Source organism: Labrus bergylta, chromosome 5, assembly GCF_963930695.1.
Source record: "Labrus bergylta chromosome 5, fLabBer1.1, whole genome shotgun sequence".
Classification (NCBI taxonomy): domain Eukaryota; kingdom Metazoa; phylum Chordata; class Actinopteri; order Labriformes; family Labridae; genus Labrus; species Labrus bergylta.
In genome coordinates this window covers 1,079,205-1,096,975 of record NC_089199.1, presented here as the reverse complement: position 1 = coordinate 1,096,975, position 17,771 = coordinate 1,079,205, and the positions used below count along the sequence as shown (strand labels likewise).

Sequence of the window (17,771 nt, the reverse complement as noted above, 5' to 3'; positions counted from 1 at the left end):
ACGTACAGTACTAATGTAAATTAAAAAAAAACACATTTGGTATTATACAGAACACATTTGTGGCCAATGATTATATTATAATCAAGCCAAACTTTGTGCAGCCACTTTGTGCATACATATTTTTGGATTAGAGAAATATGTTGGTAGCTCCAGTCAGTGAAATAGAGAGAGGCTAACGTATTTTTCAACACAACACAAATGTTCTGCTAAAAAGACTTGATACAAACATAGCATAGGCTACGATGTGTTTTACAGTTGCTACCGTATGTGCGGGTTGTAAGTTATTATTGTATTTAACTTTTTAAAACTCCCTGTGGTATTTCTCTGCATCACACGTTTTCTGCTTTGGGCATTTAGCTTCAGATATATAGTTGGCTTAAGAGCTGATCGCCGCCACAGTGGAGAGCAGTATCCTGCCTTGTGTCGAGCTTTTTCTATAGTATATCAAGGTAAGACAACACCACTGCTGGAACATTAACTCTTGTGCCCTCCTCAAATGTATTTATATTTTTATGCTGTGAAGTTAAACAACTTCTGAATTGCTCAAAACTACCTAACATCAATCAATCAATCAATCAATCAATTTTTATCTGTATAGCGTCAACTCATAACAAATGTTATCTCGAGACACTTTACAAAAGAGCAGGTAAAAAGACCTTACTCATTGTTATGTTACAAAAAGCAGGTAAAAGACCTTACTTATTGTTATGTTACAAAGATCCGGCCTATCCATCATGAGCACTTTAGCAAAGCAGCAAAAGTTACAGTGGTAAGAAAAAACTGCCTTATTAAAAGGCAGAAATCTTCGGCCGGATCCCCGACTCATGACACACATTCAATTCTTTTCAGGATTGTAACGCTTTAAATGTAAGGTTATTAGTTGAATGGTGATGAGAGTCTTGGATATGTGAAAGACTAGCAACAAAGTTGATTTGATTGCATTAGTCTTTTTTTATACCCTCTGGACAACTTCTTGGCCAAAATGTACACACAAAATCAGCAATAAAATCATCAATATTTGCTTTTTTATGCTCTTTTTACGGCTTTTGACAGAGTGAAAGAGGGAAAGACCCTACATAATATGACATAATATATCCCCTTTAATATGAATCACTTTTCAAAGTTGGAAAACTTTCAATTTGTTGAGGTAACATAAACGTATAATATTGAATTAACACAACTTTTTCATAGAAATAGAAATGAAGTAAAATTTACTTAGAATTTTATGTTCTCATGACTTTTTGTTTTTACAGTGTACTGGTTTATTTGTATGATTATAAGGTTTATTTTACCTTGTTTTAATTTCTTTTTTTAGCTTCATTAAACCGAACTCGTAATATTTTGAGTCTGACGAATATAGCATAGGATTTCCGAACCGTAGAATCTAACAAAAAAAAAAATCACATTAAACCAGCCAAAAAACCTAACAAGCATTGGGCGATGGCAGTGTACCACCATTTTTGACTCGACGAAGAAGAAACCCGGAAGTGAGTGTTTTTTTGGGCCCATGTGTTGCTTTACACTCGTTCATTCATTTGGATACGACAACTCCTGTTATATTTCATACAATCGTTTCTAAAGGAACACGGAAATCATTGTGGTTTTATGTTGCGCACATGAACCAAAAGTGATAACGGTGGTGTCTCTGTAAGCGTATAGGAAGTTTAACGTTAGCTAGCTAACTAAGAAACTGCGTTTAAGTCGTTTGCAGAGTCGTGGCTGCAACCACTGAAAAAGTCGAGTGCGTTATCTGAATGAAAAGTGCTGTAGATACCAACATGATCAAGGAAAACCGGTGGAGTGTACCCCCCAATGCTCCAGCGTGCATGGAGAGACACCTGTGCTCGGCTCAATACAGAGCAGGTACGTAACAAGCTAGCTGAAGGTTAGAAAGGTAAACACGTGGTGCAGCTACAGTGCTATTTTATTGTTTACATTTGTACTGATGTGCGTGGATTTTATTCAGCACGGAGTCCCAAATCAACGTTTTATAAGATTTCTTCACATATTCAGCTGCAGGGGCGATATGTCACACAAATTGGTATTTGATATTGAATATGGTCTTTTCCATGGATTTTATATTTGCCGAATTGAAAGTGTTCCATTCATCAGTTTCGTTGTTTAGGTAGCAGTATGATTATAAGTATTTAAGAGTTATTTCTTAATGACTGTTTTCCAGATGGCACCTTGCTGCTAGGTGCCTCCAGCCTCGCTGGAAGAAGCTGGCAGGGGTCTGTGTGGATCTACAGCGACCCTGCACAGGCCCCCAATGAGGAGCAGTGTAAAGCTGGTGTGCAGACTGAGGCTGGAGTCACAGATGTCAAATGGGTGTCAGAAAAGGGTGTTGTAGTGGCGTCAGACTCAGGTAATGTGCAGATAAGAAGCATTTTGAGCCCTGTTATTTTTTTTTAAGTTAAATGTGAAACTGAAATTTGTTTTACTGGTCACTGTAAAGGTGCATTGGAGCTCTGGGAACTGGCAGAGGATGAGCGCCTGCTGGTGAATCGCTTCACTAAACAGGAGCATGACCACATTGTCACCACAGTCAGCCCAGTTACAGGAGCAAGCAGTGCTGTCACTGGGAGCATGGACTGCCGGTTAGAGCCTATTTCACATGAATACACACAGTTGGCCAAAGTGTTAATGTAGAACATATTTATGTGTTTGAACCCCTTTTCATCCCTTTGCATCTTTTTGCCTTTCAATCCTGAAGAATCAAAGTGTGGGATCTCAGCCAGGAGACAGTTGTCACTACCTACAATGGTAAGAGAACAAATCATAACATCAGTTTCTTTGTTCATATGTCCCCTGTTTTTTTGCACAACTTCTTAAGAAGCCTCTCACAGGTTGTAATTAAAGTTGGCTTGATTTACTTCAGACTTGGGCCAAGGAACAAAAACATTTTTTTATCCGCATTTATGATTTTTAAAATTGCATTGATGAATAAAAATGATAATGAAATTAAATTGAAATGCTGTGTGCAATATCTGCGTGTTATATTTTTGCTATTCAATGGGGATTTCACACCTTTAATAAGCATTTGAAGTACAGACTTTTGTAGTATTTTTAAGATTCAACCAGATTTAAAGATAACCAAAGTGTAGTAAACAAAGTGCTTTCTTGTGATTTAAAAACTGTGTTGGACAATAAATGTTCCCACTGGGAGAATGTGGTTTGAAGTCAGTGTCGGTAATAAAAAAAAAATAAATCCTTCATAAATATGGCAAAGACAAAACTGGATTCATCTCTGTACTTTTGTCTCACTTCAGCTCACACACAGCCAGTCAGTTGTGTTACCTGCAGTCCTACAGAGGAGTCTCTCTTCATCTCCTGTGGTCAAGTAAGACACTAATCAACAGTTTGCATGCATTTTTGGGAACACATACAACACTGAAGATGGAAACAAATTGAGGAACACCTTGCAGCATAACATTGCATTTTAAGGATTTACTTGTTTACTTTTCTTTCATACCCACATGCCGTCAACCACTCACAAATACATGTATGATAGCAATAGAAGCAAAGGTATCTAAATGATATGCTCTCTAGTGGATGTTGGACAAATCTTTTGTGTTTTAACCCATCAAACTGCTGGCAGTAATACGGACTGTTTAATTAGAGAGCAGCAGGCCAAGAGCTGTCAGTCTACATGGGCACCATTCAAACTTAACCTGATTGTTCTCCCTCTCAGGATGGCCGTGTGCTTATGTGGGACAGGAGGAAGCCAAACAAACCAGCCACAAAAATAGGTGAGCAACAGGTTTTGCCAGGTTGTTAACCAAACTGGATTTAATTCTGGATTTAAGTCCAGTTTTTTTTATATATATATATATATATATATAAATAACTCCCACCTACCAGTGAGGTAGTCCTGTGTGGGGGTTTGAGGGGTAATGGAGGGATTATTTTTTTTGTGTTCAAAAGTCTTATGGCCTGTGGGAAGAAGCTGTTACAGAACCTGGAAGTTCTGCTTCGGAGGCTGCGGACTCTGGAAAGAGGTTCCGCAGCCTCCAGTGACTACCTCACTGGACTGTAAAATACATACAACGTGCAATGTATTTATCTGTATAGTATTCTTACTCATAGTTTTTCTTTTTATATCTATTTATATCTGCACTTTATTTTTATATGTAAATACATGCTGCTGTTCTTATCCTGCACTACAACGAGCCAAATGCAACGAAATTTCGTTCTTATCTGCACTGTAAAGTACAAGTTTGAATGACAATAAAGAAAGTCTAAGTCTAAGTCTTAAATGCAAATGTGCAAGACTTGGCAGGAGTGGAGCGAATGCGAGCAGGTTGTTTAGCCTGTTGACTGTCACACTGAGCAGGTTAGGATATCATTGATTATACCTGATGTTCCCACGCTTGATCACTTTCAGTTAGGAATGTAATGTCACTGACAGCTATGATGTGGTTGCTTGTTTGGCTGATTCAACGCATCTGATCTTGAGACTGTCGATGCCTGGGTAATTTAATAATACCACACAATCCTTTTTGATTATGCCATTCTCTCTGAGAATTTAAATTTTCTTTAATGAAAATTCAATTTTAGGTTGATAATAAAACACTGAATGAATGTTAATCAGGCTCTTTAAAATTGCATGACCATCTCTAAGCGGCACACTCGCACTAGGCCAAAGCACGATTGTAATTATCAATATGCATCAATCCTAGTATTGGCTATAAAGTGATATGTCTCAAAGGTCAAACTTTTTAAATCACATGCTCACATGCTGAGATTGAAGTGTCCCACCATAACCAAAGAATATTACAGAAATATCACTTAAATTAACACACTGCCTCCTCAGGCCCTGGGGAGTGAAACAGAGAGACGGGTCACACACATAAGGACTGTGCGGATGCCTAACAGAATCTGGTAAAGGTGCACACAGTCAACAGTCTTTGTTTATCCTCTAGTATTTCAAAGCTGTTTTGCCTGATGGGCACCTCAAGTGCAGACATGTTAGCTTGTGTTTGTGTTGCTGTCGAGTTAGTGTTAATGGGTGAATCCAAATTGCCAAGTACCTACTCAGTCTGTCAGTAGGCAGTACCTACTATCTGTGCTGTCTACTGTTTAGTACCTACTATTCAGTAGGCAGATATTTGTTCCTACTTCGTCTGATTCATTCAGTAAGGAAGTGGCGTCATTTACGCTACCCGAACCGGTCGCATCCAAGAAGAGTAATGCGCATACAGTCAGGTAAACAAAAAACAATATCACTATGTAAAAACAGATTAAATAACATACAGTACAAAAAGGAAAGTACAAATGAAAGACAGTAATATAAAATAAACCAATAAAGACACATTTAAATAGTGAAATCATTATTTAAATAGAGGGGAAAAGGTTTTATTATAATGCAGACATTTGTTATATTTTCTGTTGTTAATTAAAAGTAGTGGTTTCAGTCGGGACTTTAAATTAAGATTAAATTAATCCATGCTCGTTTGTTTTGATTTGGAGGCGCACGTGAAGTGACGATTTAGGTTTAATTTCGCAAAGCATTGTGGGTGGTAAAATACAATTAATTTCCTGAAAGGATGCATCCGATCCATACTGCATGAAACCAGGAAGTTAGTATCCATACTGAAATGTTGAGTATACTGAGGTGTCCCAAAAAATGCATACTGAATGAGAGTTCAGTATACTGAAACTCCCTCCTGAAAAGTACTGCATACTGAACTGTGGATATTTGGAAAGGGCCAGTGTGTAGTTGTGGTGGACATGCAGTTAACATGCAGCTTGTGTGTGTTGATCTGATGTGGAACAGAATCAGATGTTTTAGAAGCTGGTCATCGATCAGCTGATTCCTGTCACCAGCTAGTCACACAGTGCACCTCTAATTCTGTGTTCTTAAACGTTTTTGTTTCAGATGTAGCGACCCCCAGCTGTTCCCCTACTACTGCAGCCTGGCACCCCCACCACAGAAGCACCATTGCTTTTGGTAAGACCCAGTGAGCAGATCATTGATTGACATTAACTGGCAGTGGTTTCATGTTTGATCATGCTTGTTGTGCTTCAGGTGATGAGCTCGGCAGAGTGACAGTGAAGGATTTCCTGGGAACAGAGCCAGCCAGGGTGCAGAAAGTACACAACCGTAGAGTCAATGGGCTTGCCTTCTCTACACACAGGTAAATCCTTGCTAAAGTATTACTGGCTTTTACATTTCTCTTTCTAGAAAATGTTAACTCTTTTTTTTCAATCTTAGTGCCTCATTGCTCGCCTCCATAAGTGACGATTGTTCCCTGGCTGTACTGAACTCTGATCTGCGAGAAATGTGAGTCTTTGCACCCTGCACTTCAGAGAAAACCTAGTCAGTGTTAAAAATACCACTTAGCATTTGTCCATGTTCTCTCCTTTTTTAGACTAAGAGATCGGCGACACCAGGATTTTGTCAAAAGTGTGTGCTGGCTTCATGGTGGCTCCAACGCTTTCACAACTGTAGGCTGGGATCACCTTGTGCTTCACCACACTGTGGATCCAGCTGCTCCCAACTCCTCGTAGACTCCACAGATGCTTACACGTAGGAAGACAGTGGTTTCAAGTAACTACCTTCTCCCCCTCATTTTTAAGGGGGGTTTCCATGTGTATCTAAAAAGTTAAGTACGTTAATCAAGAAATATAGATTTAAATGTTTCATTGCCATTTAATACCCAAAACATGTACACAATATTTGAAATGTGCTCTTCCAGTGCTGGCTTTGGTTCATACTACTCTAAAACATCTCCATCCACTTCTTTAATTCTTCCTCTGTATAGCACTTTTGTGTGTAATTAAACTTGACGCAACCCATTTGTATTTCATAATCTTGCATTAAAGGGAACCTAATGTTGTGGTAGCAAGAACATTTTTGATATTGGTATGTTTTCTTTTGAATCTTATACAAATCAACAACAAGATTGTGGGAAGAAACTGCTGTTAATAGAACTGGGGATATGAAGGATAACAGATATTGTCATGATAGCTAACTTTAAGGCCACTTACTAAAAAGCACCGCCATATATTGTGTATGTTTAATATATATTTATATACTGATACAACAATGAGACTGTCGCAGACCCCCAGTAATCCACTCTTGGTGCAAAACATGGTAGTGTGTTTACGGTGCTTGTGTGTCTGCGGTTGGCTCCGAAGTTAACAAGGATACATGGTGATTCTCACAGTTCGTGGAAACTATGGTGTTATTGCTAGTCTGTCGCCTGACGAGGTAAATGGACTAAAAGTGCTATAATCATTTTCACAAGACACCAACACCATGACAGTATAATAGACATTACCACAACAATGCTTGATGCAGTGTTTCAAGGATGCCTTGCAACATGAGGCAAAGATTGGTAAAACTAGCCCTTCAGCTAAACAAGTGATTGAAGTTTTTTTTGATCGATCTTCTTTTTCTCTTTTTGAAATAAAGAAATGATTAAAATGTCTTTTAAGATTTTAACCAATAGTCTCAAAACTGGACATTGTGTTTGCTGAAACATGTTTTATCTATTAATATAGTTGGGATGATTGTTTTGGCTCCATAAAGTCACGGGGGTTTACATGAAGATGACTGAATTTTGGCCTTAGAAAGGGTTATTTTCTTCTTGGTTTTAAATTTAAAAAAATGGTTGTATTGAACAATGCTGTTCATTTAGCATACTGTATGCTAGCTACTTACACTAAACAAATGCACTAATTGGAGCTACAAAGCCCCGTACAATCGATACCTGACTTTGGCCTTCATCAGCAGTGAAGGAGGAGACCAGAGGCATTTCAAAAAAGGGTTTCAATACTGAGTTCTAAAATGCCCCATTAATATACCAAGACCATGTCAAAGAAGTGTTGTTGAAGTATTTAAAACATTGCTGCTTAAAAATGAATTAAGTTGCTTCCATTCACTTTGTGACTATAATAAAATAAAAGACCCTATCATATTCACATTAAAGCATCATTTTAAATGTACTTAATTTTGTATTTAAGACTTAGTAATAACACTACAAACACTAAAGACTGCACAAAAACACTGAAGAACAATTACTAAAACATGCAATGAATGCTTGGTTTTATTTTCTATTTAGAGAGTTGTTGGGCAACATTTGGCTTCCATAAATTGCTTGCTTAATGACATTGTTGCCAATATTTTAAATATCCTGATTTTACAAAGCTTACATGTATATAAAACAATTTAGCAAAATCTAAGTTTCTTTTTAAACTCTTTGACAAACTAATATGTACAGAAAAGCAAGTGTAGCTACAATTACTTACATTTTTACTGTCTGAATAATGTTTATACAAAGGGCAAAACATTTGACCAATAAATACAAGAAACAATCCCACTGAGTTCTAGACATATCCTCACTCTGGTTTGAATGACTGGTTTGCTTGTTTTTCAAGTGGACCCACATAGTACACATGTAACAGTTTACATACAGGACATGTCATTACCCCACAAACCACAATAATTACATTGTACATCAGAACTTTCATATATTATTATTGGAGACTAATCTGTTGACTGACTTGACATTCTAAAAATAATCACTTTAGATAGATACAACATGCAGTAAACAGTTGAGATTGATTCAAGCACACATGTTTTTAAACCAATAGATTATTCATTATTCATTTAAATATGAACCAGGTGACATTCAGACTGATTTATAGTTTTGGTTTAAAAGGAACATGCAACATGTACTGTACCTATACACTGAATAAACAGTAGCAGCAAAGAATGTAATTTAAGTATGGTCCATTCAAAAAATAAAATATGAAGAAACAAATTACCGTTGACTGACAGTGGTGAGTTAGATCTCCTGAAATATATCTTGTCTAGACTACATCATTTGTAACATTTACCCAACAACATTGGTGTAACTCGTATGTTCAAAGTGCTTCTGTCCAATTGTTCAAATTAATTATTTTGCAAAAATACATAATCCAATTAAATGCACTGTTTACTACACTGATGATCGTCCATCTTATTTGCATATTATTTGATTTCCACTAAGATGGCCCTTGACCAAAGAGAGAGATAGGATTTTTGGTTCCAGGCCGGACAGTGAAGGTCTTCCCATATTGATGATTTGACTGCACTCCATTGCTGAAAAGAAGAACATATTCATGCTTATTGGACACTAGTCTTACCATTGAAGGAATGAAGGATTCATATTTTAGTACTGGTGGTCTTACCTGGTTGGACTTTTCACTGAGGCGGCATCCTGATATTTTTTGGCCACTTTACCCTCCAGCTCGCGCATGTCCAGGGCTGCTGTTGTCTTCACCACAGAGTTATTCTTGCTCTGTGATGGGGATTTGAGTACAACAGGGACCTTATTATCCTCATCAGACAAGGGGCTGCCCCAGTCATCAGAACTGGACTCTGTCTCGTTCAGGGGGACCATTTTGTGGTCCATTTCTGCCATCTTCTTTTGTAAGATACTCAGGAGTGTTACCTGACTGGGGGAAAGATTGGAGGGGATATGGTTAGGGGCCAACTTTGGTTTAGTCTGGACTGAAAGCCTTGGTTTGAAATCATTGTCAGGAGGTGGGAGTTTTGGAGCTTGTGGGGGTTTAGGAGGAGGAGGAGGAGCTGGAGCTTGAGCTACAGGAAGAGATTTTAAAGTTGGTGCCATTTTCCTGGGAGGGTCAGGTGGAGGAACGGAAGGAGGTGGACCCACATTATCATCTAAATCATCAAACTCTGGTGGCGGAGGGAGAAAACTCAACTCCTCTTTATAATCCTCATGCTTGGGAGAATTAGACATTGAATGGCTTTGCTCTGTGTTTTGTTTCTGCACCACATGGTTGGCCAAACTTGGCTTTTGACTGATACCTAGACTGCTAGATGACATCTTATCCTTGGCCAGCACTGGTTGATTGCTTGATTTTTCTGATGTCCGAGTTGTTTGCGTATGATCCAAATGACTGTTTGGATTTGGACTTTCCTGAAATCTTTCTTGAGATCCTAGAGAAGAGGATGAGCTGCTCCTTGGAGTGATGATGAGAGAATTTGGGCTCGTGGCACGTGTTTGAATGTCTGCACTAGGCTGCTCATCCTTCTTGGCACTATTTTCTCTGGAGAGAGAAAGAGTTGTTTTGTGTTTCTCTCTTTTTTTAGCTGCCATTAAAAGAGCCAGTGGGGAAGCTGCAGGTCCCTCTTTTGCCCCATTTGTTTCACTACCTTTCAGGTTGCGTAGTTTACGGTCTATTATTGGACTATATTTGCGACTTTGACTTGGAGATGCGTCAAGTTTGTCCTTGCTGGACTCTGGATTCATTGAAGTGCTGCTCACTTTTTGAAGTGATGGTGAAGTCTGATTAAAATTCCGGGCAGGTTTGTCTATTGGCGGTGGAGAAACCTTAGCTGGTTTAGCTTCCTTGTTTGGCTCAGGCAGGGGTGACTCAGAGGACTGAGAAAGTTGTAGGTGATCCATAAGTTCCTGTGCATCTTTAGCAACTGGTTTAGAGGGTGTTGCCACTTTAGGGGTTTTCCCATTCACCTCGGCAAGCACTGAATCAGTTTTGACAGGCGAAGAATCTTGCAGAAGTAACTTTTGCTTGGGTCTTGTGTCAGGTTCCTCATAGCCTTTGACAATTGAAGTAGTCGGAACATTGTAAAGTTTGGCTGTGTGTTGGGGATTAAAAGTGGACAGTGTTGGTGTCTGTACGGGGGGAGGTGGGGCAGGAGTTTGTGGTGGAGAATCATTGTTGGAGATGGAAGACAGTCTGATGGGTTTTGGAGGAGGTGTCTTATGAGCCTTGCGTTGCCTTTCAGCGGGGGGCTGTGGTGGGGAAAAACTTGGATGGACAGGTACTTGGGAAGATGGTGGATTAGAAATGGGTACAGATGATGCAGAGCCACTAGAGCAAGTAGATGGGGGCTTTGGCGGAGCCATAGGTGGTGGTTTTAAAAAAGTTAAATCTTGCCCCTGCATGGATGGCACCAGTGAAGGGGGGTCTGGAGCTGGCATGGAAGGAGGCTCAGGGGTTGCAAGGTGCAGAGTGCTTAGGTCACCCATGAAGTCTGGTGGAGGGATAAAAGTCCCTGATGGAGGAATTAAAGTCCCTGGAGGAGGTGGAGGTGCCATAGATGGACGAGGAGGAACAAATATATCATCCTCCGAAAGGTCAGGCACAGACCAAACAGCTCCATTGGACAACTGACCTCCACCGACTGTGGAAACAAATAACAGACAATAACAGAAAAGTTCAGTGCAGGTGTACACTCTTAAATGAGGACAAAATATTGAACTGTGAGACACTATAGTGTTAGCTGTTAAGACAGTCTACATATAATTCAACAGTTTCGTTTCTGGATATTATAAGGCTTCTCTGTACTTAAAAAACGTTCCCTTGTTTTAGCGACTGGTAATAAATCCAGATATCTTTAAAAAAAAATAAAGTGAAAACCTTTATATGCCATAAATCACAAATTATTATGCTAAAATGTATGCATCCTTTAAGAAGTTAGATGTGTCCAATTTTCTTTTATAAATTGCAATGCTCCCATTCTGCAAATAGTCCTACAAATGTGTAGTGCTGTTAGGAAAGATTCTGGAGGGTTATTGAGTAATTGCCTGGACAAACATTTACCTGCCCTGAAATGTCAACCCTTTGTGGAGATAGATTGCTTTAATCCATTAACTGAGTCTGACCATAGGCACAATAAATGACCTTTCTCTTTTGTAAATAATGGGATTTACCATGCTTAAGAATATATTTGAGGTAGGTGAACACTTACCTGAGCCGTTGATCTTTGGACCATTGACAGGGGGAAGGAGCGGGACTTTGGGTGTCGGAACAGCAAACCCTTGTAAACTGTCATATGAGGACTGTGTGTGTGTGTGTGGGGGGGGGGGGGAAGACATTGGATTGTTTTAATATCAACATCTGAGACAAAACAATGGAAAACATGAGATCATCCAGCTCTTTAGGTGCCAAAAAGTTTGTTTTTTACCAACAAATGTTCACTTAACAAACCAGTTCAGGACTTTTGCAGCTCTCTGCATTACTTGAAATTACTTAAAATACACTTCAGTTAAAAAAATGTGTTCTGACAGAACAGAACAGAACGAAAACAGGCTGGATAGCAAGAGTGAGGTATTTATAGGAAGTCTGGAGGTTTGTTCACAATTTTTGTACATGACATTCTTGGCTCATGACCACTCGTTGTGAATCAGACGATACACCTATTATTCATCACATTGTTTCTAGTGTTAAAGTGGGCCTGGCTGAGAACAGAAAGATACACTCTTTTTACATGTGTGTGAGAGTAAGAAAGAAAAAGATGGACAAGGGAGATTTTCTGTTCTCGCCATGGTCCACAAAAAATCAACTTTGACTGTGTTGACACAATACATAGAGAGGCTACAGGGTTTGTACTCTCCAAAGGGCTCAAAAAAAATAATTCACACATTATCACTGCTCTTAACATCATACTGTAGGGTCCTTTGAGTTACGTAAAAATACAATAAAGCACACACCAGGTTCGCTTGGTTTGAGAGCTGTTAATGAACATTCAACCAACAGCCCTACGCACTCACACATATCTCAATTTCAGGCTAGAAGGAAAAGCTTTAGAGATTAACATACTTTGGACATCTGCCTGAAATCACGCCTTGAGTGACACTACTGATTTTGCTTCTAAACACAAGACACTTATGTAGCTGTTTGGAAAGGTACGTTCACTGCACCGCAGAACAAGGGTGTGTCGGCAAAAATGGCGACAGATCCAGTTTGATTCATGTGTTTGAGTCCTGCGTCATGACTCACTTTCATCTGTCGCAGCAGTCTGAGCGGTCCTGCCCATGTGCTGCTGGGTGTGCCACAGCCAACACATGCCACAGACGCATTCACAGAACACTCCCAAACACTGAGGTGTGTGAACCAGAGCACAGATGAGCTCTTTATTTATACCTGCGCCATGACAATTAAGCAGGAGGCCTGACAGACACACTGACTGCGGACGTCAGGCTATGAGTAAAGCAAGTCTTCCAAGCAAAATCAGTGAACAATGAAAAGCAGAACATTAGCAGTTTAACAATTCTGCAATGTTTTCACAAACCTGCACATGTAAACATGCATCCCACATGAGTAAAAGTACAAACATATCATTTCAGTGATCAGGGTATGTTAGTTTATTATCAAAAAAGTGCTTCTTCAACATTTTCTAGCCACATGCCAAAAAGTTGGATAATCCCTATGTAATCATTTGAAGTGTATCTTGATTTGTTTATTGTAAAACTAATTGCTTACTGTCTTTTTGTGTGTAAACTTTACAATATTAGAACTTGTAAATATTGAGAATATCCTCTCAAGTACACCAGTTACATATAGCACAATACTTAAGTTAGTGTGTTTTATCACTTCCACCATAGTTGTGAAACTAGCATAGATAGCTCTGCTAACAAGTGTGGCTGTTTCTATTTAATGCAGTCATCACTGACTGTACATTGTCATTTGCAACTTTTGAGAGCTATTCTGGATTTTAAAATGTCAAGTTTTAAAATGCTTAAGAACAGAAAAGACCTCTGGATGCAATCACTGCATACTACACTGTAATGCTTACAGTTTTAAAAACAGTATGATGGTGATACTATCAGCTAAAGCAGCTTTACATTGTTATCACATTCTCAGGAGAGTATATTCATTTTTTTATAATAATGTAAAGTGAATTTTACCACACTAACTAACACACTAAAATACAGTATGTCCACTCAACTGATGCAAATGAATGCTTATTAACACACATTTGGGAACGTGGGCCTTTTATTCAGATTCATACTGTACATGTCTTGTGCCTGTTTAAAGCTCACCCAGATTCTAACACACTCTTCCAGTCTAACACTGTTCTTTATCAGTTAATTAGCACCTACACAGCTTTGCAGATACAGAGTTCAAGATGAAGTAATGCCTAATGACAAGGTGGGGACTGTTTTTTTTTACCCAGTGACAGAGAATGAATCATTAAGCTTCACTTGGATTACTCACAGAATGATGTTTGACCGTGGGTCTGGCCCTCACACTGGCAGTACCCGACTCGGGGATCGCTGAGGACTCCAGGACCCAATCCACATTTTCTGAGGAAATAAAAATAAAAATATTTTATACACTGGTCAGAACAAGTTTCTGCACAATTTAAACTTTATGGACAAATATCCCCCTCTTGAACCTGCATTGTGTCCCACAGGGTATTGTAATTCTCACAGGTGCAGATTAGTACATTGCACACACAGGTCATTGTACAGGTAATGAGATACTGTATGCACCAAAGAGGCTTCTTTGTATTTGTCACTCACTCTAATAATCTTCTTTGTGCTATTACAGGTAGTTCTGTTGTTGACAACTGAAGAGGTGGGCGACTTATCTTTATTTATACTTTACCATTGTGTTCAGGGGAAAGCTTAGGATCATCATATTACATATCTTACATATACTTATGCAGTGTACTGTATATTCATCAATCACTCCTAAAGAATCACAAGTCCATTAGCATGAATGGTTGATGTTTTCTTCTTTAAGCATTTCAAAGTTTAAGCAATCAAAATGTACTAAAAGTAGTAAATTCATTAAACCCAATCATGTCAGTGGAGATGGAAAGAAAACGGCCTGCTGGTCTTCATTTCACATTCATGTAAAGTTCAAATCTAATGCAATCTTTGACATTGGCCAAGGGAGATTTCTGAGTTGAAAGAGGACTTAGACAACTCTAAAAAACGTCACAGACTAGAAAAACATTCTTCTAAACCAACAGATCTTATCAGAGGTCACTGGTTGGTAAGTTATTTAGAGGTCGTCCATTCCTTTCTTGTCACCTTGTTTGTCCAATAAGTGACAGCTGAAAGACACGTGTCACTGAGAGGCTCTTAGACCGCACTTTCTTTCAGACGTCTAAAACAACACCTTTCATTTGGGCTGAACGAAGAAAAACCCCTAATGACTGACATTACAAACAAGAAAAGCAAAGTGTTTTGCCTTATTCTGTCTCATGAGCCTCCTGTGATGTTCAAACACATTAGACCAAAAATATGATGGAGCTGAAATACAACCACGATTGACTGGATAAGAAAGAGAGGGAATCATCTGTGGTGTTAAACCAGTCTAACCAAATCATTTGTTTCCCTATTGTGCACCTGCTTGATTTAAATAGACAAATGTCCTCTTGCAAGTTTGCGGCTTTGCATAACAATTACTCTTGTTTCCTTCTCCTCCGATCAAATAGAAGTAATGTCCTATATGGAGCTGCACAGTTTATCTGTAAACTGATATCAACATGTGACAGTAGATAGAGTCTAAGATGTGTTTTCATCATAATACTAGCTTTAAAGATTGATTTACCTGGTCTTACAGTCTGCTTTACATTGAAGCAATATTCTATTATTTTTTAACTTTTTAGACTGAATTAATTCAGTCTAAAAATTAATTATTCATCGTGATATTTAGTCAATAACTATCTTTATGTTCAGCTTTCAACAACATGTGGGAGACGTCTGTATCAGATGGAGTTTGCTCAGTCGTAATCATTTGTATATATGAGATTATAGATGTGTCATAGTCACATAACGTAAACTTTATAACGTGTGTGTTCAACAGGAACTTCGATATTCTCTTATCTAAACTTTCCTTGTGTTTGTACTGATGCCTGCCTTCTTTCCTCACAGCGCTATAGTGTCAGATCTCTATCTGTCAGGTGATCCTGGAGATAAATGGAGTCAGTCAGATGAACTCTAATCTGACATTACTGTAAGAGAGCAGCTTTTTCATGGAAGAATCATATTCCTCTGATGGCACCTGCTAAACCAATCTTGTTGAGGAGCTCATTTGGAGCAATTTAACAACAGAAATCAAGTTCTGGCTCAAAAATACCAAGCAGCCAAACAAAGGTCGTGTTATTCTTCAGTAAAACGTATTCTCGGATGTAACGTGTGTTTGCCTCCTAAGCAGTGTACTCACCCATGTCTTTCATTTTGACATTGGTGTCGAAAAGAGATTGGCTCTTTCGACCCAAAAAATGTAACGGTCCCTTCTTCATGACTGGTTGATCAGTTCAAGTGTGGATACGACTATGATGGATCATTAACGCATTGTTTAATCGACAGGTAAATCCAAGGTAAAGCGGCAGGTGCAGCGCAGTGCTCCAGGAAAGCCTGACTTCACTGATTTGGTGCAAAGTTTTTTCAACAGAGCGACAAAATGGGACAAACCCCGCCTCCTCCCCTTTCACTGAGCCTCCCTGTTTTTTTTTTTTTTTTCTAAATACACTCCCAGCAGGTGAGGCCTGCTGGGCCCTCCTTAGCAGCCACATTCCAGCGCAAATCTCACCTGCGTTTACCTGCATGACTGTTCAGCTTATATCCGAGCTATCATCATCGAAAGTACAAAGTAATGCTTTTTACCTGCTGGCAATGAACGCGTCAGCCATCTTTAGTTTATGTATCCACTATAAACGCTTCCAGGAACACATTTTCCCTACAGCATCTTGATATCTTTGAACTGATCTGTGTAAACAGGAAATAGTTTGGTTTCTTAGCTATTATGGTTATAAAACATGTAAGCCTAATAAAACAGTCTTTCTGATCATATAATTAAATAGGCCTACATATTTTCTGTACTTTGGTCTATAGTCCCTCCAAAACAAGAATGTTCAGGTGGTCAAGGTCAACTTACCTGGGTATTACTTCCTAGAAATGTTTTATTATCTTACTGTAACACAGATTCAGAGGCAAATATAGTATTTCCTATCCCACACCATTTATCAAACCTAATTTGACTGTTTCAAAACAAAACCCTTTCCATAATTAAATATTATGCATCATTTTTAAAGTTATTTTGAAAAAAAAAATTAACTGTCACAAGCTACAATATTACAAGCATGTCATGTACTTATGATAATAATTCAGTACAACACTGTTTCCTGTTTACTTTTGCTTTTCTAAGTTTTGCTACATGGTAGTTTGATGTATAGATGTTACTAAGTGTTTAAACACTGTCATTCGTTTCATGGTGTGAACAGGACTTCCATCTGGAACTGTTCCGACATAGAGATATAAAACAGACTAAATATGGAGGAGTATTTGTAATAAAAGTCCTCTGCCTGAGGGGAGGTTGTAAAAGCATTTGACAGTGGGACACAGTTTCCTCAATGGTATTATTTACCTAAGGATGAAGGAGCATGTGACCTGTGTAAGGAGGATAAATGGAAAGGTGGATGTAGTGAGCCGTGTCTAAAGAGGATCAAGAATCCTCTAAATCTCAGAGTGGACTGAGCCATAGCATCTACTCCATATCTATATGTGAACCTCACCTCCTCGCAGACCAGAGTTTTTATTTACAGATGACACACTGCTTTACACTGATGGACAGTAACAAAGTATCATGGTAGAGTATTGAGCAGTTTACTTTCCTTCTACTTAATACTCCCACTATGACATTTCTAAAGGAAACGTGTATTTTTTTAAAGGTTTATTTTTGGGCTTTTTTTATTTTATTTTTTTGTCCGCTTGAAGGACTACAGCCTCCATACATGGGGGGGGGGGGGGGGGGGGGATTGTCTTTAGTAATTACTCATCCTGTTCAGAAAACCAGTCAGGCTTTTTCCTTTCCTCTTGGCTACAGTCACAATGTTTCTGTCTGATTCAACGTTTATCTGTCCCACCTAAACCTCAGCCGTCCTGCAGACAACCCAGACTTGTCCATCCAGTTCCTCTGTCCTTGGTAGGAATTCATTCTGATTACTGAAGCTGCTGAAATGTGAAGTATGTGCCAGTTAGAGCCTTTAACTCTTT

At 38.8% G+C, this 17,771-nt stretch overlaps 2 protein-coding genes across 2 annotated transcripts; one reads left to right on the top strand and one right to left on the bottom strand.

The window, feature by feature from the left end:
• Window positions 1–1,459: 1,459 nt before the first annotated feature.
• wdr77 (WD repeat domain 77) lies at window positions 1,460–6,853 on the top strand. Its single transcript, XM_020642106.3, has 10 exons — window positions 1,460–1,863; window positions 2,180–2,365; window positions 2,456–2,597; window positions 2,714–2,763; window positions 3,270–3,340; window positions 3,692–3,749; window positions 5,879–5,950; window positions 6,029–6,137; window positions 6,215–6,283; window positions 6,372–6,853. The coding sequence occupies exons 1-10, from the start codon at window positions 1,755–1,757 to the stop codon at window positions 6,508–6,510; spliced, it is 1,005 nt and encodes a 334-aa protein (XP_020497762.1). The 5' UTR covers window positions 1,460–1,754; the 3' UTR covers window positions 6,511–6,853.
• A 1,180-nt stretch (window positions 6,854–8,033) lies between these two features.
• On the bottom strand, window positions 8,034–16,158 carry LOC109990116 (uncharacterized protein C6orf132 homolog). The gene is made up of 5 exons (XM_020642105.3): window positions 15,940–16,158; window positions 13,978–14,066; window positions 11,729–11,819; window positions 9,178–11,161; window positions 8,034–9,088 (listed from the first exon to the last, which is right to left on the bottom strand). The coding sequence occupies exons 1-5, from the start codon at window positions 16,016–16,018 to the stop codon at window positions 8,992–8,994; spliced, it is 2,340 nt and encodes a 779-aa protein (XP_020497761.1). The 5' UTR covers window positions 16,019–16,158; the 3' UTR covers window positions 8,034–8,991.
• Window positions 16,159–17,771: the final 1,613 nt, after the last annotated feature.